The sequence below is a fragment of the Salminus brasiliensis genome, chromosome 6, assembly GCF_030463535.1.
Source record: "Salminus brasiliensis chromosome 6, fSalBra1.hap2, whole genome shotgun sequence".
Classification (NCBI taxonomy): domain Eukaryota; kingdom Metazoa; phylum Chordata; class Actinopteri; order Characiformes; family Bryconidae; genus Salminus; species Salminus brasiliensis.
Window position 1 is genome coordinate 4,707,170 of NC_132883.1, and position 21,118 is coordinate 4,728,287.

Genomic DNA, 21,118 nt, shown 5'->3' on the forward strand with positions numbered 1-21,118 from the left:
CTTCTGCTCTCTCTGACGGGACTGGTCTCACTGGCAGGTACGGCTTTCTGGACGTCAGAAAGAGAGTTAACAGCAACCAGACACAGATTCAGCACTTTTAAGTGACCTGATGAGGGAAAACACATATTTGTCCCAGTGTACCTCCCATTTATTCAGTTATTGTGGCGGTTGGTGTAGTGGGCAACACAGTCCCCCCCTCTGTAAGCTCAGAGCCTTACATTGGTTTAATTAGCTCTTGTCTGTATATAGACAAAAGTATTGGGACACCTGTTTACTCATTGCTTCTTCTGAAATCAAAGGTATTAAAAAGAGCTTATCTTGCTTTTGTTGGAGTCAGTCTAGATTTTGGAGGAGCACTGCTGTGAGGATTTGGTTGCATTCTGCAACAAGAGCATTAAAGAGGTCAGGATATTCATAATCATTCCAGAGAACACAGCTTAGGAGAGTCATAATCTATTGACAGTATGTCTATATAGGGAGACTTTAACACACAGCAATGGGTCCAACTCAAAATAGCTGAATGCACTCATTAGAAGGGGTGTCCACAAACATTTGGACATGGTTCATATTTAGCATGTACTTTGCCAAATGACTTAGGTAGCCAATATAAACATGCTTGGGCTTATTCAGCATACAATATCATACAGTAAATAAAAGACCAGGAGACCATTTCTGTGATTGTAATGTTTTCATATCACTCCTCAAAAAAACTCAGTTTAGACATCAACAACAAAACACCAAGTGAAACGGACCAAGCAGGCTGTGCATCTCTACACGAAATGTTTTATTAGATTGCATGAAAGTAGGAAAATAGACATGCAGGCAAATGTGCAAATAAAATGTCCATTATTGACAGCGAGGAGTTACACTGATCAAATAGAAATGTGTAGAAAAGAGTTACAGTATATCCAAAGTTAATATCGGTAAGGATCAGGGTCAAATGTTAGTTCCCAAGAGTCAAATTCAACACATGCTCCACACGGAGAACTCATAGGATTATACTGTATCACACACATCCATGATACAAAAGTATTTGTGCATTATTTGTGCAAAATCTCAATGTTCATATATATATATATATATATATATATATGTATATATATATATATATTTATAACTTTTAGGGTGAAAGAAACACCATTATAAAAATCACTGTAATAATATAAACAGACTTTTTTCATTGAAACTGTTTTCAAAAGCAGTGATTAATAAATTCATAATATCTGGCTACAATCGTTAAATCAGTCGAGTGATTTGAGATTTTTAAAATCGGCATATAGAAAAAAAAACAGCTGAAGAAATCTTCTCTAAAGGACACTTTAAGAATGAACACACACGGACGAGATCTTCAGTGCAGAGTCGCTGTTATTATGGCCATCCCATTTTTTTGGGATTATGGAAATACTCAAATTTCTGATCATATAAATATGTGCTGCTTATAATTGTGTGTATTGTGTGCACTCTTAAAAATAAAGGTGCTTCAAAGTATCTCTTCAACTTATTTCGGTTCTATAAAGAACCATGTTTGTAAGAGAAATGCGTGTATACAACCAGTTTAACCAGTAAAAAGTGGTTCTTCTATGGCATCGTTTAAAGAACCCCTCAAGCACCTTTATTTTTAAGAGCATGTGTGTAATTTGTGCAAACAAACACTAGAATATCACCTGATTGATTGATGTTAGCTGATGTGATGAAAGTGATAAGACTGAGAGAAAGCCCTTCTTCTAAATCTATCTGCTCTCAGTCCAAGTTGAAATGATCTGCATTGGGTAAAGTTCAGAAATTGAAAAAATTAAAAAAGGCTACAGATGTCTACAGCAAAGATTTAAGCAAAGGGGGCGTTAATAAACTCCCTCAGAGGCGTAAACTCCCATTGATTGTGTGATCTAGGGTTGGGTGGTATAGCGATAATATTTCAAATTGAGGATGGTGTTTAAAAATGTCTGATGTGTCAAATTTCAACCAAAGCAGCTCATTTCCACATGTGCATTTGAGAGGGCCACAGGGTGGAGGCGCTGTTGGAGCTTGGGTGTAAACGGATTAGCGAGTTTATCGAACTGCTCGAGTCATTCCATCTTTAAAATGTTTTTTTAAAAAGACCAAGCAAACCTGGCTTTTGCTAAATGTACCTGAAAACAGTGGTAGTCAGAAGTCTGTCCCTATATGGATCCGTGGATCCGTGCGCTGGTTAAACTAACGTTAGTAACGTTTTTATGAGCCACGTTTTTATCAGCAACGACCAGAACACACCAAGTTGGTCATAAGCCCATTCGCTCAACCCTTTACGCTCTCAGATATGAGGCTTTGTCCTCTATACGGGTGAGATTTGAGCCGCAATTAGCTGGAACAAGGTCTGTGCAGTGGTGTTTAGCATATCCAAGCCTAGCTAGCCAGCTACGAGTCCATACACAACATCATCTGCCTCTTCACTCTCTCAGACACTAGGTTTTATTGTCAACGCTTGTGCCCGTAGTGCAGCAGTCAGTCAGAATAGCAGCTGGACAGCGCTGTGTGGTACTAGGTGAATCTGTAGCCAAGCTTGCTTTGGACCACTGTGTGAACGTAGGTTACACCTACAGGTCCAATTTGGGTCACTTTCATACACACATGCACACTGCTGCCCAGGTGCCAGAGAGTTTGAGAGAATTCTGCAGAGAACTGCCTAAAATTCTGGTGAGGATTTGGTGAGGAAATCAGACTTGGGCCACTTTCCCTGCTGTGTTCGTGAATGTAGTCGTAGAGAGTGGGCTACAGACAATGTGGTACATTTAGAAATGAATTTTAAAAAATATATTAAAAATATCTCCTTAAATATCGTGCAATTTTTTTTTTTTTACCATATCTCCTGCCTCTACTCTTCCCCTGTTAATACGCTATACCACTGGGATACCACCCAACCCTAGAGGGAACTGTACTGACCTCGGCAGTGGACATGACCTGTACAAAACAACGCACAAGAAAACATTCAGTGGTCACTGTTGCAATGCCTCATTGTCGTTCACGAAATCAGTCAGATTTCCTAAACCGCTCAGTCTAGAAAGGTAGTGGTTACGATACTGAGTTAGGTCTAATGTTTGTTTTTTTTGTTGTTGTTGTTGCCCTTACAGTGTTTTTCCTTCTCACTAAAGAAAAACTACAGCACTAAGTGGCAATCTTAACACTTTATCAGCACTGTGAGAAGCTAAGCATTGTTAAAAAGAACAGAACTACACACAAACACACACACACAAACATACACACAGTCACTGATCTGACAGCACAGCCCTTTCTCATGAGTCTCACACATTCATACACATATACACACACACACATACATACACACATACTGCTGCCTAGGTGCCAGAGAGTTTGAGAGAATTCTGCAGAGAATTGCAATAACAAGGGATGGAGCAGCTTTCATGGGTGCTTTCATCATCCGCCGCACCTGGAAGAGCTGGCAGCTGCCTCATGCCTTTCCCCCCACCTCTAACACACACACACACACACAGGCTGGGACTTTAAGCTTCAAACGCTCCACATGCAGACAAAACAAAAAGGAAACACAGCACATATAACACACATTCACACAAGCACAAATATGCATGGAGCAACTCACAGCTTGGGCCCTAAAAGCTACACCAGAGCTACCATTTCTGATTTGCGAGTCTTCATCAACCTACACACACACACACACACACACACACACACACACACACACACACACACACACACTCTCTCTCTCTCTCTCTCTCTCTCTCTCTCACACGCACATGCACACTCTCAGCTGGCCTTGACTGCCTCACTGTCACCTGGCAGCTATTCACTCCATAAGGCTTTTTTCCTGTTCAGCAGGGAACACATCTCTCTCCTCCCTCTCCTCCTGCTGTTGCTCCCTCACTCCATCCTCCTCCTCCCTCTGCTCCCCAGGGCTCGCCAGCCTGCTGTCTTCCCCCAGAATGCTGCACAGCTCGGCCAGACGCTGCTGCATTTTGGGGATGCCCGAGAGCTGCGTCTCCAGCCGCAGTTTCTCATCCTGCAGCGAGAGGCGGGTGGATGCGTCCAGCTTTTCAAAGCGCCAGCCGCCCTCTCCATCAAACTGCAGCAGGTGGGTGTGGTACTTCCTGAGGGCAGGAGTGATAAAAAGGCATGCATGGTTACCTTGAGCGATTAACAACAATAACAGCAACAGTAATAATAATAATAATAATGACAATATAATAATGACACAAAAAATAAAGCAATATAAAATGTTACGTTATTATATTGTCATATTAGAGTGTTATTAGAGTATTATTATTGACAATAATAGTAATATAGGGAACATGAAATCTTGCATATTAGAGATGGAATAATAATAAGAAGAAAAATAAGAATTTCTAATAAGTACATTGAAATTATACTCGATTTTATTAGTAAATCAGACAATATTAATAAACATAATCATAATTGGTGTTAAAAACAATAATAGTTATAGGGGAATATGAAATATTGCATATTAGAGATTAAATAATAATAATAATAATAATAATAATAAAAAGATTACATTAAATTATACTAGATGTTATATTAGTAAATTAGACAATAATAATAACCATAAACATCATCATTGGTGTTGACAATAATAGTAATAAGGGGCATATGAAATCCTGTATATTAGAGATGAAATAATAATAATAATAATACTCAATAAGAAGAAGAAGAGGAAGAGGAAGAAGAAGAAAAACAATATTTGGTATATTATATTAGTTATTATATGAGTAAATTAAGACAACAATAATTAAAATCACCATTGGTGTTAACAATAATAGTAATATGGGGAATATGAAATCTAGCATATTAAAGATTAAAAATATGTATAACATAATAATAATACATTATGGTTATTGTTATTGTTTTTGTTGCTGTATGTAGTATAGTAATCTTGGGGATTTCTCCACCAAATCAGCAGTTTCCACACAATATTAATAAAGAATCACTTCAATATTCTATAAATGTTAATAATAATCTATTTAATATTAAATGATGTCCTTTCTTCAGTACTAGGGTAATAAGTATTACTTCTTAGAGGGTTCAAATCTATACGTTTGTAAAACTCTCTGACCATATAAAGACAGAATGAACTCGATCTCCAGGCAGCGCCCTCACATGGCCAAAAAACGTCCTCCCCCTCTTAAACTCAGTGGAACTACACCACCAGGAACACATTTCCCTTCTCCTCCAGAAGTGTAACAACAGTGCTGGGTAGTCACATGACTGAAACACTCACCACAGAGATGGACGGTGTGTGATGGAGAGAAGTGCAATCCCAGCATCCTTTGCAGCTTCAAAGATCTTGCCCTCCACATCAATGCTGACAGCGCTGGTGCATTCATCCAGGAGAGCGTATTTAGGCCTGAGAGGAACCAGTCGCTCGGTCAACATGAGGCACATGATCTCTCTCTCAGAGAAAACAAACAGCTAATGTGTGCTAAGGTGTGGACCAGACCAGACAGAGCTCGCTTCACTACGGAGAGTATTTTTAAAACAGTCCGATTCCTGATTTGAAGTTATGTATAAAAAAAATGAATAATGGCTGAATATGCAACAACTTACTTGTGGTAGAACATCCTGGCCATGCCCATCCTCTGCTTCTCCCCTCCAGACAGGACATCCTTCCAGTCACTCTCTGCATCCCAGCCTACCAAAGCACACCAAGAGTATTAATGCCTAGCTAACATCAGCTAGAGTATTTAACATCTAGCTAACCTTACTGCCTTCTCAGTCTTTTCAGTCTTTTAACATCCAGCTCCAGTAGTGAATGCTGCTTTGTGGTGGAAGTGCACGCTCACCTCCCTCCCTCTCCAGGATGTAGAGGAGGTTGACAGTGCGGAGGATTCCCTCCAGCTGCTGGTCAGTGAAGCCTCTCTCCTTCATCTCCTGAGTCGTGTCAGGGTAAATGACCTGGTCCCGCAGAGTGCCCACTGACATGTACGGCCTGCGCAGACATTTCAGTTAAGAAAGACAGAAAGGAAGGAAGGAAGGAAGCCAGAAAGAGAACAAGAACAAACTGAAGGAGGGCTGCACAAGACCTCAATTCAGCAACACCATCGCAATGTTCAGCCTATTTATGGCACAAATTCGCAAAAACCTGGTGGATGAAAAACCCGCTATGGTCATTTTGAAGCATTTCTATTGGTCCACTTATCATGAAAACCTCACAACTGCACATCATATAGAGTCACACAAGTTCTCGCAGCATTCCATGTGGTTGGTGTGGCGCAACAGATAACACCACACCATCACCTACCATTGCGTTACAACAACACCATGTGGGAGACCAGGGTTCGATTCCCGGTCTGGGTGACTATGCTGCGCTACACCAATAAGAGTCCTTGGGCAAGACTCCTAACACTACATTGGCCCTCCTCTGTAATACGAGTAACCTTGTAAGTCACCTCACCTCCCTCACCTCCCTCTGGATAAGAGCGTCTGCTAAATGCCGTAAATGTAAATGTAAAATGTAATTCCCAGGCTGACCCCTCCCTCTTCAACAGTCTCGACATAATGCACTGCGATGTTTGGCGACCTGTGATGGGTCTGAGCGAACTACAGCTGTTGAACTTAATTGAAGTATTGTGAGGACCCGGTCTGCTGCTGCTGATGTAATCTCTTTCACTTGTTCAATGAGGCAATCGCGTCAAACACAAGCACTGCACGGCCATCTGGACCCACTGCTTTTAGAACTTGCTCTCCTTATTAATCACCACACTCATCAGTGCTAATTAGCTTAGCAGGGCATGAAATGAGAATGAACGCAGGGCCTTTTTCTCTCACTGTCTCTCACACACACACACTCTCGCTCATTCTCTCTCACACACACGAACAACTACCTTCTAAGCAGATGGGGGGGGGCATTTCAGTGGTTAAATAACATTAAACCCAGAGTAGCACCCATGCTGTACGACCAGCTTTTCCAACCTACACTCAAATGGAACAAACCGTTCACATCCACTATAGTACACCCGCACAATTCCAATGGCATTAGTATTAATTAATTAACCAACTGTATGAGCGGCAAAATCTTTGCTATTAATTATTCCGTTCATTCATTTAATTAATTCAGTATTATTATTTAATTGAAATGGACTATAATTAGCTTTTCTATTTTAAATCCCTGTCTCGCCCGTGCTTGCTTTACAGCCCGTACCTCTGAGGGATGTAGAACATGTGCTGAGGCGGAGGTTTGTAGAGCACTCCGCTGTAGACGGGCCACAGGCCACTCAGGATCCGGAACAGGGAGCTCTTTCCACAGCCGTTCGGGCCTGTGATTAACAGGTGCATCCCTTCATCCACCTGAGAAACACATGGATACACAGGCGGACGTTTATCCCGAGACAAAAGCAGCCACAGCAAAAGAGAGGGGATAGAAATCATGCATCATGTGAGCATTACTAGGCATGCACTGAAAGTACATGGTGATGGGTAGAAGTGACCAGTTTAACCCATAAGAACCTGCATCAACTGACCCGTCCATGCTTCACCAGAAATGCATTCTAACAGTGGTTGTAAAGCTTTGGCAAAAATCCCATTTATTCATTCCCAAATAATGCTAGTCAACAAAGGCAGTTGCCATAACATTAATTAATGACTGGTGTAAAAGCAGGAAAAATGATCAAGCATAAGAATCTAAGCCCATCATCTCCCATATATCAGACTGGTTTTGTGAAGTGTTTCCAGTAATGCAGGGAGCAATACCTACCAAAAGTGCTCCAAGAAAGGACAACCTGTGAACCGGCGACAGGGTCACGGCCACCTATGGCTCACTGATGTGATCCATGGAAGGCTCCCTCACCTCACAACTTACAGGACTTAAAAGACCTGCTGCTAACATTTATCTTGGACACCTTTAGAGGCCTTGGGGCGTCCATGTCTCGAACAGACAGATCTGTTGGGCGGCACGAGGGGGACCTACACTATATTAGGCAGGTGGTAATAATGTTATGGCTGGTTGACTCGGGTTGAGTCTTAATTGGAAACTCATCACTTACTAACAAGTCTGAGCAAAGATAATGAAGATTTCTCATTTGGCTGACAGGGATTTCTGTCAACCTCCAACAACAGCGACTATTAAAGAGCATGAATAAATCCATTTAATTAAAGATTTATTATAACTTCTTCACTTTGAGGTCAGGATACACTTAGTTAACCGTCTGTGTGATGTACAGACTTAATAAAATCAACACAACTGTGTATTAAAATGACATTGGGGTTCATTATGATTTCACAAAGGCTTTGCGAAGCTGAATAAACCCTGAAACTCAAGAATTACAATTTAATTAAAAAATGACATTAAAATTATTCTCAAAATGATCTGTAATGATTCGAGTTCTTCTTCCTTCCGAACTGCACTGCAGTTGTCCTAACTGTTGCCATGGTTCAGCAGACCCCTCCTGCACTGTGGAGGGAGGGGAAGGCATGGCTGCACCCCTGCTTTACACTCTCAGAGGACACTACGGATAACAGTCATTGAGTCATGGGGTGCCACATGACTGCTTTATGAAAGCGGTGGGAGGGTATTAGTGGTGGGATCTCCTCAACGCCTCAGCGGAGCAGCACGTCATCGCGGGTGCGCTGTCTGTACGGGCAGAGCTGATGGCAGAGAGGAATAATCAACACATTGTTCCTGGCAAAGCGGCAGGGGGCCGGGGGGCATCGGGCCATGGAGTGCACAACCCGTTTCCCAGAATTTAACAGGAAGCATGAATTAATCATGAGGGGGTCTGGTGCAGAACAGACTTACATCAGACACATACAGCCAGACTGCAAAGAATAAAGAATGATGCTGAGCTCAGACATTTCGAGAAACCCTGATGCAACCACAGAGCCAGGTTTGAATTCAGAAGAGACGGGGTTATGGTAGCGATGGGAGACTTCAGTTTTTTAAGAAGTCGGCAGTCGGCTGATATGGAACACAGCTTTTTATGAAGAAATAGGGACTCCTGAGCAGTGAAAATGGAGAGAAGCCCCTGTAGCAACTCCGGCGGCAATGTTCCTAGGAGAAAAGCTGTGAGCTGAACATTCTGCTGCACTTAGAGACTGACACACAGGGGTAACAGCTGTGGAGTTGCTTATTTACTGTCTTCAACAACTACACAACTATTCAAGCCCTGTCCAAAAATCTTCATTGGAGAGCTTTGGAGCCAAGTCTAAAAACACTATATGTACAAATATCTGTGAACACTCCTTATCCCATTGCAGACACAGATGTGCAAATGCACACACACAGCTTGTCTAGTCCATGCAGAAAAATACTGCCAATAGAATAGGACTCTCTGGAGCAGATGGACATGAACCTACAGGCACTATGTCTAATGTCAGCCGTGGGCCAGAGGAGTACAAAGCCCCCCAGCATTGAGCTGTGCTCCAAAATCTCTTAGAAAACCTTCACTGGATAGTGGAAACAGGACCGGCCCCCAAATATTTTTCCACCATTACCCTCTGCAGGGGTGTTGCTGTCCTATAAGAGTGGATAAAAACTTCATCTGTCTCATTCTGGTTCTGTTACAGTGTTAAAATCACATCACCCCTCACAGGAGCTAGCCATGGGCCCTTCAGCATGCCCATGAGGGAGCTCCGTCTGCCCTGCCTCCCTTTTACTAAATGTACACGAAGACAGACAACAGGTATCACAGGTGAGTATTCAGGTATATATTACAAACACACATACTCAGTCCTCAGGTGATGGGCAAGGCTTTTCCCTAACCACAAGGTGTCCCAATACTTCTGTCTATTTTCACTATTTCTATTTCACGCAGCGTACTAAGCTTCAGTCCATCCAGTGCAGCTGTGCGAGGGTTTTGGAGCCATGAACTAAGAAAGCATGTCGTTCTCAGCTTGATATCTTTATAGGCAGTAAGTCAGGAGGTTTTTATAATATGTTTACGGATCTTTGTTATCTTTTCTGATTTATTTCTGGGGGTTGGCCTACTTTCCTAAGGGCTTTGCTAATGTTATGAGGGCCAGCAGACTTACGCAACTCCAAGGCATTATCGGACACTGAGCCATGAATATGTCTGAACTTGACAACTCCGTCAGGTTAGGTTTAACATGGTGTAGGATCACATTAGAACTACACACACCCGTGTTTCTAACCTGCACTGTTTTCTGGGAGACTGCCGCACCGTTTGATGTTCCCCTGCTCTACCAAACTGGGCCATATGTGTTCAATTTGGTGGGCTGAAGCCAGTAAAATCTGAAACTTGTCAGCGCTTGAATGAATCACTGTAAGAACGAGTTGTCGGTTCAGACTAGGGCTGTCACAATCATGTGGCTCCAATCAGTCCAACAAGGCAAAAGCTGTATCTTACAATTCAATATTTTACCTATTTGTTAGCACTCGTTTGGTAATAAACGGAAATGCAAAGAGCTTATCGTTATATAAACCTCCTTACTGCACCGTTTATCAGGTCTCACTTATCTTTGTTGATATACTGTCACAGTTCATGAACTGTTTCAACACCTGCCTTCAGAGCACAAGAAAACATTCCTCAAATGTTCTGAAGCTGCATTTAGATCATAACAAATTTAGCTTTAACCGAGGCAAAAAGAAATATAGGGAAACTGTAACATACATTATAGGGACAAAAGTATTGGGACACCTGCACATTCAATGTTTTTGTTCCCCGAAATCAAGAGTATTCAGCCAAAAACTGAACCTTCTTACAGTGCAGAGTAGGAGGAGCATGTATACGTATTACAGCTGCTTTATAAACCACTCGACAACGCAGGTGTGTACCTTGATGTTGAGGCTGGACACCACCACATCACCAGTGGGCGTTATAATGGGCAGGCTCTCACACCTGATGCCTTTGTCGACGTCAATCACTTGACCTGCACACACAGACACAAGATAACACACTGAGATTAGGCTAGGCGGCATAGTGTGATGCTGCTACAACTAATAGTAGGGCTGGGCGATAATGGGGGAATAAAAAATCTCGTACGGGTAAAAATGAAACGGTTAACGTTAGCTGGGAGCCTCGGGAGTCGAAGAGCAGCCGGCTTTTTGATGCTTCCATTCCACACAGTCTACACGTTACCCTGTTTTGTCTGACTTCTTAAAACCGTACCAATGCCATACCACTGAAGTGACATTTCCACCGTTTTTTGCTACGAGCTCAGTGCATGGCGATGTGTTGCCTGCATCCATTTTGGCTTGCTGCTTTGTGTGTGCGGGGGTCTGTGGGAAGCGCCGGTAAACATTTTGAAAATCACGTTTACACTAATGTAGATCCTAAAGGTTCACAAAACTTCAGACCTGAGATTTCTGACTCTGAACACCCTAAATTCAGCCTGCAGACGCCTTTGGAGAATTTGGAGAAACTTACTTTAGCAATTGTATGTAGCCATATAGCAATAGCAATGGTTGGTGGTTGGTGTGGCGCAACAGATAACACCACTACCCGCCACTGAGCTACCACACCATGTGGGAGATTCCCGGGCTGGGTGGCTGGGTGACTGTGCTGCGCTACACCAATAAGAGTCCTTGGGCAAGACTCCTAACACTACACTGACCCACCTCTGTAATACGAGTTACCTTGTAAGTCGCTCTGGATAAGAGCGTCTGCTAAATGCCATAAATGCAAATGTAAATGCAATGAGATTAGACAATAAGGATATGCAACCAAAGAGCATTTTCACACTATTTCAATGAATAGTCGGGCAACCCCTAGTAACGGCTATGAAACTCAACAAGCCAAAACCTTCTCAACAAGATTAATAAAGTGACTAAGGTAATATCCTATAATTTCATGATGAATGGCCCAATAGAAATGCTCCAAAATGACTTCTATTGAAAGTTGTAAAGCTGCCATTTTAAAGGTACATTGCGTGATCATGACAATTATGAGTGATGTAATTCTGAGAGTGAAAAAAGAATGAAATGTAATCACAGAAGAACACTAAAAGTTGCGTGTGCAGCCTTACTCACCTCCAATTTGTAGGGGCCCATCAACCCGCATCCCATGTTTCACCTCTCGCAATCCGGATTGCGTCTCTCTGTTCTGTTCGTCCTCCGCTGAGCGCCGAAACACCCCGACATGCACCTCCTCAAACACTTCAAACATCTCATACACACGCGCTGTGTAGCCAGCCAGCTCCGTCACCTGAAGAAGCCCAGAGGAAAAAATTCAGCCCAGGAGGGGCATTCAGCGGTCATACAGATGTGAACAATGTGAAACAGATGTATATAAAAATAAAGACATTTTAAAGATTTTAAAAAGTAGTTACAGTATCTTCTAAAGTCTGCAGACTCAAAAATGACTCTAAATGATTCAGGGCTGGCAGGAAATTCTAGCTAACACTGTATATGGATGCCTATAGCTCCTGAAAGAGAACTCTGGAAGTAGTTCTCTATGTTGTATAACAATGTCATTACACTTGCATAAGAAGAAAAGGTCTAAAATGACTTGCATATAATCCTTTCACACTGACTTTGACTAAAATTAAGATGGACAAAAGTATTGGGACACCTGTCCATTCATTGTCTTCTTATATATATATATAAATCCTGCTTTTGTTGGAGGTACAGTCTTGCGGTCATTGTTATCTGTGTCAGCAAGTCAAAGTAGCTGAATGCATTAGAAGGAGTGTCCAAAAACATTTGGACATATAGTGCATACATTTTTTTTTTTAAGTGTTTGTGTAGCGAGAAGCCTTTTAAAGATGTAATAAGGTGAGATGGATGTTACACACGCTCACTGCACTGCTATCGGACTACAGAGGTCTTACAAGGCCTCAGGGGTACTATAGGTGCTAAGTAGAACACACAGATAATTAATCAGGGTTATAAAAATGTTATATGTCCATGCTAGAGAGACAAATAAAGGTTTTATAGAAAGGAAGTGACGTAAGTTGGATGGAAAGTCATGAACACAACAAAAGCCTGCACATATGGGTAATGTTTGAAATGATGTTACTTACATCCTCCTTTTTCAAATTCGTACATCTGCCACCAAATTGGGTGCAAATTACATGCAGCTAGACTCAACAGAGCTGACTGAAGCTAGCTGTCAGGCAATGTGGTAGGGACATCCCAATCGAGTTTTTTTTTTACTCCTGATCTGATCCGGGTACCCCAATGCTGACTGTCAGTCGATACCGATGCAATACGACCTTTGTGTTTCTATAAATAATGGAGCTCCACAACTAAACACTAGTAAAAATAATGAATAAATAAATAAATCAAAATATATATTTATATATTCTGCCATTTTTCTCCCTAATTTAAATGAACCACCAATTACAATTACCAAGCACATACCCCTAACGAACATACGCCCCCTCAAACGCATGTGCAGTCAAGCTGTTCATTTTTTATTTTACTCTGCTTCGACGCACCGGGCCGCAGACGCCAGTGACACAATGTGGGGAAATAGAGCACCATCTACCAACCCTGGAGAGAGCAAAACTATTCGTGCTCTCTCTGTGCCCCGGCTGTCGATGGACTGTTTTTTTTTAATCAGATATTCCAAACTTACTTTGATTGGTAGCGACTTTTTTTAACAACTTTTTAAAACTTTATATTGCTTAATTTCTATAACCCAGTCTGACTGACCTACCAGACCATGCAGCTCCCAGTTCCTTAAAAACACTGCAGTCTGTTGGTTCGGTTTCTGTATTTTATCCTGCGTGTACAGCCGCCTCCAGGCTCCACCAAACCGTGACCTTCCTTTGGATTGATGGCTGTTGCAGTGATTGTCTTATAGTGTGGTGATTTGTTTGGTGATTGAGTCGCACTGAGATTAAAAAGGTCTTTAGCAAGCGAGTCCTAGCCCCAGCCGCCATTCGCTTTTCTAGCATGTGCGCTAAATGAGAGAAACGGCAGAAAATGGGCTAGATTTCACGGGAGAGTGGTTTAAATCATCATTTTCTGACCTTGTAACTAACAAATGCTTTTAACTGCTGTTCTGTGTGCCGTTTTCTTGTTGCTGAGTCAGATTTTTCAGGCTCTGAGCTAAGCTGAAGTAAGCTCAAGTCTTGCCCAAACTTTCCGTTTGACCTTGCCACCTGCTGCAGTGAGGAACGTACTTTTTGAAACCTACCCTAAACGTCTGTGACCGTTTTGGTGAGTAAAACAAGAGCTTTATTAGATCAAGTGCGGTGATGTTACAGACAGATCTGTCTATCTATCTGAAAATGCCACAGACTCCATAAAGTCTAATTTCTGGTGCAAAACTGTGCTGTGGAGCTCAGCGCTGTTGGCCGTGTTTGCGAGCTCTGCTGTGTTCTATTACTGTACTGGGCTGAGTGATGAGCTTTCGAGAGGGGTATCTAGTTAGTGGTGTTAAAAGTCTTATTTATATTTATATACACATTCAGACTGACCACTCTGATTTCAACCCTGACTTCAATGGGTTTCTGCAGCTGTGCACAAAGCCCGTACTGCTGTATCTAGTGGTTGAATGAACTGCAGCCTTAGTCTTGTGACCTTGGAGCAACTTGTGAAATATTGATTATATGATCTAACCAGCTCTCAGGACTGGCCAATCGTGTATTTGGGCTGAAAATCATCCGATACCAGTACTCACATCCATTAATAAAATTAAACAAGTGTCTTTGTCCACATGACAGACATTAATAAAATTATTTCCTGGACCTGTTTAGCAATTCTCATTTTCCATGACTGGAAAACCGGTTCCTAAATTAAAAAAGAATAATAAAAATCCTGAGTGCATGGGAACCCTGCAACATCTGTACTGGCAGAGCCTATACCCAGATGCAGACGCATCTCACCTCTTTGTACGAGCTCATAATCCTCTCCACAGCGTCAGCTGCTGCATTCAGAAGGTTCCGGGCTGTTGTGAAGGCCTCCGTTCGCTCACTCACGAGATCCTCCTCCTTCATCACCATGGCAGCTTGCTTCACATCCTCTGTATCTGAACACAAACAAACAATAAAACAATACATAAGTTAAGAAAGAGGAACAGCATGAAAGGACAGGTAATCCCAGGTTAGGAGTTCAGAGTACAAAGATAAAAAAGACTCAAACACACAGGCAGTCCTTTGCCAAAGCTTTAGGCACCTAATCACATTATTTAAGACCATTTGTTTCAGCAGTAGGAGAGCTTTTACTGTAGAAACTCCAGATCCCACAAGAACAGATGCAGGTGAACAAATCCAGTAAAAAGGAGAAACAAGAGCTTCTCATTCTGAAGAGAGAAAGTAGTGAGATCTTGTTGCTGAGCTAGTCTGAAGAACAGAGCTCGGTTCCTCCAGGTTTCTCCTGGACACCCCCCCCCTCCAGTCCAGCCAGCACAGCGTGGAGGATGTGTTCAACTCCATCAGCAGCAGCAGCAGCAGCTCACCTGATTTACCATCATTAAGCCCTGATTTACCACCAAACCAGGTGTTGATCTGAGGAGAACTCTAAATAATACTAGACTCCATGAGAGAGGAGAACTTTAGAGATGTTCTAATGATGGACACAGTGATGGGAAACCTCCACCACTTTCTGTAGGAGTGTTATTATTAGTGTTTATTCTAATATTAGAGTTTTAATGAGCAGATAAACAATTACTGACCAGAAAAAAAAGATGTGCTGAGAAGAAGGACAGTACTTTGGACAGCACTGGTCATGATGAGAACCAACGAACAGCAGCCTAAACAGATACATTACTGTCTATGTGATACACACAGTGCAGAGAGTCAGAACACAGCCGAAGTCTCTAGACTGTACTGTACTGTGCCCAGGGTGAGGTTTCTCAACAGCCTTCTGACTTCTGGAATGAATTAACTTCCTAAAATCCTATATGTGGGTTTATATGAGGGCCAACACTCCATTATTCTCTATTATAACCACACAACTTCATAGTAACGTCATGATTGTTACGGAGATAAACAGCAGACTAATAAGCTCAGAGTTTACAGGGTTAACTGAAACCCGCAGTCTGATGAGAGATGTTATATACACTGATCAGCCACAACATTAATAACATCTAATATTGTTCAGGTCGCCCTTGTCCTGCCAAAGTAACCCAGACCTGTCTAGGCATGGACTACACAAGATCTCTGACGTTTGTGATTTTTGTCTCGTGTTTTCATTAATCAAGGCATCATCATCATCATCCAGTAAACTCATTTGTTCTGTAAATCAGGCCAATCTGTAACGGTCCCATCATAGTCACAGCACTAAAGTGTCAAAGGTTTGTGGACACCCCCTTCTAATGAATGCGTTCAGCTAAGTTGCACCGATTTGCTGATACAGATGTGCAGATGCACAGACACTCAGAGCTTGTCTAGTACCTAATAAAGAAGTACTGCTAATAGAATAGGACTCTCTGGAGCACCATGCTGCCTAATGCCAGGTGTGGGCTAGAGGGGTATAAAGCCCCCCAGCATTGAGCTGTGGAGCAGTCAAATCCTCACATCAATCCTCCTCCAAAATGTAGTAGAAAGCCTTCTTCCCTGGACAGTAGAGACAGTTACTCCAACAAAAACAGAACACACTATTTTTAAATACCCTTAATGAATGAGCAGGTGTCCCAATACTTTTGTCCATATAGTGTAGATTGGTATACCATCCATATCATACAGCACTGTATCATTGTGAGGAGTGTACCAAGAAGAGTGTGGGGCATACCGTGTTGTGAAAAACCCGTGGCGGTGATGATGGGCACGGCCACCATGACGAGACCGGAGGCGCTCCACAGGTACTTCATGAGGAACTGCTCCAGCATGACGTACCACAGGCGCTTGAAGAGGATCAGGTTGATTTGCGAGCGCAACGCTTTGTAGCTCCGCTGCAGCTGCGACATCTCCACCTACGCAGGGCGCCCAGGCAGGAGCGCACGCACACACGCACACAGACGTACACACACACGCACACACAGCAAGAGAGCATCAAAGTGAGGAAACGGGAATGAGTGAACTCACAATCGGGCACTTCAGTTAGCAGCTCCTCACTTGTCCTTTCGTGTAGTTTTAGCCTTTAATAAGTATGAATTAGGGGGGATGGTATAATAACATAAAATTAGGACTGTGTGAAAGGGCAGTGACCACTGTGTGAGAACTTGGGGTCAGAACGGCATGACACTGAAATCTGCCTCAATTCCAGACCTTTCCCTTTGTTCCACACCACATGATGTTTCTTTGCACTCGGAAAAGCAGCTATTGCATAAGCACATGACCAAGCTACATGGTCCCTGTTTGTTTAGGGGCCTCTTCTGCACACTTTTAACAGGCTCAAATGGGCAGACACACTGAAGAGAGCATGTCCAGGATCTGTAGGACTAGGCTGGTCAACAAATGCTGACGTCTGACTGGTTAATATTTTTATTAAAATGACTTAATAGATGTTAAAGATCTTAAAAATGAATGTTTAGGTTTAATAGACATTATATTATTGTTATTAATAATAATAATAATAATAATAATATTCAGCAACACTGCTGTTTTTGATTCACTTGTAGCAGCGTGACAAACACTAACACGCCACCACTATGTCAGTGTCACTGCAGTGCTGAGAATGACCCACCACCCAAATAATACTTGCTCTGTGGTGGTCAGTCCTTTGGGGTCCTAAAGAACAGGGTGAAAGGAGGCAAACAAAAGTATGCAGAGAAACAGATGGACTACAGAGTGCTCCTATATGGTCAGTGGAGCTTTTTTTCATGGGCCGAGGTTTGGGGATACAAGTGTTTTGTCTGACAGTGACAATTATATATATTTATTAACCTACAGTACCATTAAAAAAAATCACCCCTGGTCAACATTTCTGTTACTGCTAAGAGAGTAGAATATGATCTAATAATACTGATCTCCAAAAAGTGTGAAGGTAAAGATGCTCAATGCTAAAATCATTGTTTTGTGCAATTTTGTAATGAAAACAATGAAAAGAGCACCACACTCTCCAAACGATTTCTCTATGCTCTCATAACTTTCACCAAGGTCTAAGAGCTATGGTTTGTTTACAGTCATCTTAAGGAAAGCCTTGTCCCAACAACCAACAGTGTGGGCTTCTCTGAGCAGCTGCTTAGCACTCTAAAAACTAAAAGAAAATCACTGGCACCCACAAAAGAGGTGAAGGCTATGAAAATATGGTATAAGAAGACATGATATGATGATCAGGTATCATCATAAATCACAAGTGCAGCAAGACAACCCAATAATCTCACAGAACTAGAAGCCTTGGGTGGAAGTCCCCCAAACAAAGAGCTGAAAGACTTACTAAGTATTAAGTACTAAGTATGGAGAGTACTTCTACTTTTTGTAATTTTGAAAGTCCTTAACTTTTTACTTTTTCAAATAACTTAGCTAGTCACAGTAAAAGATATTTGGAACAGGGGTGCCCAATCTTTTGCATGCCAAAAACTATATCTGGGGTAGTGTAGCGGATAACAACACTCTAACCTCCCACATGGCTGACTGGGGTTCAATTCCCCGGCTGGGCGACCACACTACACCAATAAAAGGGTGTCCTGGGGCAAGACTCCTACCGCTAGGCTTGCCAACCTGTGTAACATCCCTCAGCTGTACGTCACTGTAAAAGTAAACGATGGTGTGTGTATTCAGTCCCGTTACCTTGTGACCTCCATAGAAGGCGATCTCCTCCGAGTTGGCGATGATGCGGGAGTGCATGTACCTCAGGTCACCTTTCCTCTTGGCCTCCTCGGCCACCAGCTTGCCGAAGCGGGGCGAGAACGCCCTCAGGATTTTGGCGGTCAGGACCACAACGATCCCAGCGATGAGCGACGGCCAGGTGGTGTTGGCGCCCTTGGACTCGCCCGTTTTAATGAGGGTGTAGCAGGTCACGATCACGTCCAGGATGGGCTTGGTGATGTTGGAGTACAGGTGGGCCACGGAGGCCGCGAACATGACCACGTCCTCCGTCAGAGACTGGTCAGGGTTGGCCAGCCTGCCGTCCATGTTGCTGACACGGTAGTAGGTCTGGTGGCTGAAGTAGAGCTGGTAAGCGTGGGTCACCAACCTGGTGCGGAAGGCCAGGCTCAGCTGGCCCTCCAGGTAACGGATGGCACTGTTCACGAAGGTCGCAGGGATGGCAATGAGCAGCCATTTGGTCAGCTCCCACACAAAGGCCTGGGGGTCTTTCTTCACGATGGTCTTGACTATCTTGCCGTCGAGGTTGGCCACGTAAATGGACAGAAACGTGCGTGAAATCAGGGCCACCGAGTGGAAGCCCAGCAGCCCGAGCTCTTTGCAGAAGAGCCGCGGGAAGAGGATGCGCAGCAGGCGGCTTAGGCGCTCCAGAAATTCGCGGTTGACTGCTGGCGAGCTCCGCTGGGCCCTCCGCCTCTCGGTCACTTCCAGCGGCTCTCCGTTGGTGTGCGGCAGGTGTGGATGCCCTGCTCCTCTTTTGAGCCTCCCGGAGATGTAGGGGTAAAGCTTTTTCACTCCATAAGCTGCTACAAGGAGGAAAAGCGCTTTTCTGACTACGGAGGGCCTCTTCAGCTGGGAGGGCAGTTTTGAACAGACCGCTGACATCCCTGCTCGGGGCTGTTGGAGCTCTCTTTAGGGACCAGTCTTCGGGGGTGCCTAACGCATGCTATGCGTAATGCGTAAAACCAGGGCAGCCAGGGAGCCTCTGGAGCATCTAGCTAGCTGGCTAATGTAGCTAAATAGGAGACTCCGGTGCTGTTCTGGCTAGCTATGCTACACAACGTCCATTAAACCCGAGTCAAAACTACCTAAAATACTTTATTAATTAACTAATTAACTTTATTTAATCTTATCTAGCTTAAAAACAAAACTGTGCCATAAAGTTGTCTTACAACTTATTAGGCTATCTAGCTAGCTAGCACAAGCTAACTAGCTATAGCTAGCTAAGTAGCCCGTCTTAAATGCAGGTTATCTGCAATTAAACTGCTCAATAAAGATGAATAATGCGGATAAACAGCGGGTAAATGTGATAACTACCTACTTTTCTAGACAAATCTTTCACTGAGGTAGCTAGATATCTGTCTAGCTAGTTCCAGCTAGCTCCGAACTTCAAGTTAGCTTGCTAGCTAGCTTGAGCTCCATAGGAAACCAGTAGGAAACGGCTAGGCTAGGCTAGGCTAAGCTAAGCTAAGCTAACGTCAGGAGCTAGCGAAATTACAGCGGAACCAGCAGAGCAACAGCAGAAAAACGGCCAATTTGAACCGTTTAAACAGTCACACAGCAATAAAACTAAGGAAATAAGGACTGTTTGCCACTGTTGAGTTAGATACCCGAGCCGTCCAGCAGCATTTATTCGTAAAAACAAATGTTTACGGTTCAAGTTACTGTGTTAGGAACTTCCTCTGAGTGTCTGTCCGTCTGTCCGACCGTCCGTCCGACCTAGTCAGCTAACTATCTTATCACCCTTTCTCCTTTCTGTTTATCCCAGGTCCCAGAGCGACTAAAGATCATCCTCAAGAGATACACAGAGAATGACTGGCTGTAATAAACCTGTGCGGCGAGAGTCTGTCTTCAGGGTCCATGTCTGAGCTGCCCTGTGTAGCCACCCTGTGCGCACATAGCCTGAGGGTCAGACTAGTGTTGTGGCCCAATAGGAGCAGGAGCGAAGTGCACTGCCTACCAGGCAAAGTACCGTTATACAGGCATTAAAGTGCCCTGCTACACATTCATTAGGCTATAAACTGACTATAAACTGACTGACCCTTACTCCAGTTCACTGTGTTCCAGTGTTCGCCCTCATCCACAGGACAAAAGTACCGGGACACCTGCTCATTAATTATTTCTTCCAAAATCAAGGGTATTGAAAAAGAGTGTATCCTGCTTTTGCAATCGCATTAAGGATTTGATTGCATTGATTCAGGTCCACCTCATCATCCCCAACTCTCCCAGCTAATCCCAAAAGTATTGGATGGGGCACCAGCTATGATTCCAGAGAACGCAGGTCCACCTCCACTGCTCCACAGCTCAATGCTAGGTTCATGTTTAACTGCTCCAGAGAGTCCTATTCTATTGGCAGTACGTCTCTACAGGGACTAGACAAGCTTTTGCACGTCAGCAATGGGTGCAACTTGAAGTAGATGAATGCATTTATTGTAGAAGAGGTGTCCACAAACATTTGGACAGTCAGGATGTTGGATGATCGCCACTTCAGCTCATCAAAAAAAGTATTGGATGGAGCACCAGCTATGATTTCAGAGAACGCAGG

The 21,118-nt window shown here is 43.2% G+C and overlaps 1 protein-coding gene across 1 annotated transcript; it reads right to left on the reverse strand.

Annotated features, from left to right (window-relative positions):
* Window positions 1-669: 669 nt before the first annotated feature.
* On the reverse strand, window positions 670-20,492 carry abcd1 (ATP-binding cassette, sub-family D (ALD), member 1). The gene is made up of 10 exons (XM_072681389.1): window positions 18,538-20,492; window positions 16,598-16,778; window positions 14,752-14,894; window positions 11,948-12,122; window positions 10,754-10,848; window positions 7,166-7,311; window positions 5,808-5,953; window positions 5,572-5,656; window positions 5,246-5,371; window positions 670-4,100 (listed from the first exon to the last, which is right to left on the reverse strand). Exons 1-10 carry the CDS (start codon window positions 19,456-19,458, stop codon window positions 3,800-3,802), a joined length of 2,319 nt encoding a protein of 772 aa, XP_072537490.1. The 5' UTR covers window positions 19,459-20,492; the 3' UTR covers window positions 670-3,799.
* Between the last annotated feature and the right edge of the window lie 626 nt (window positions 20,493-21,118).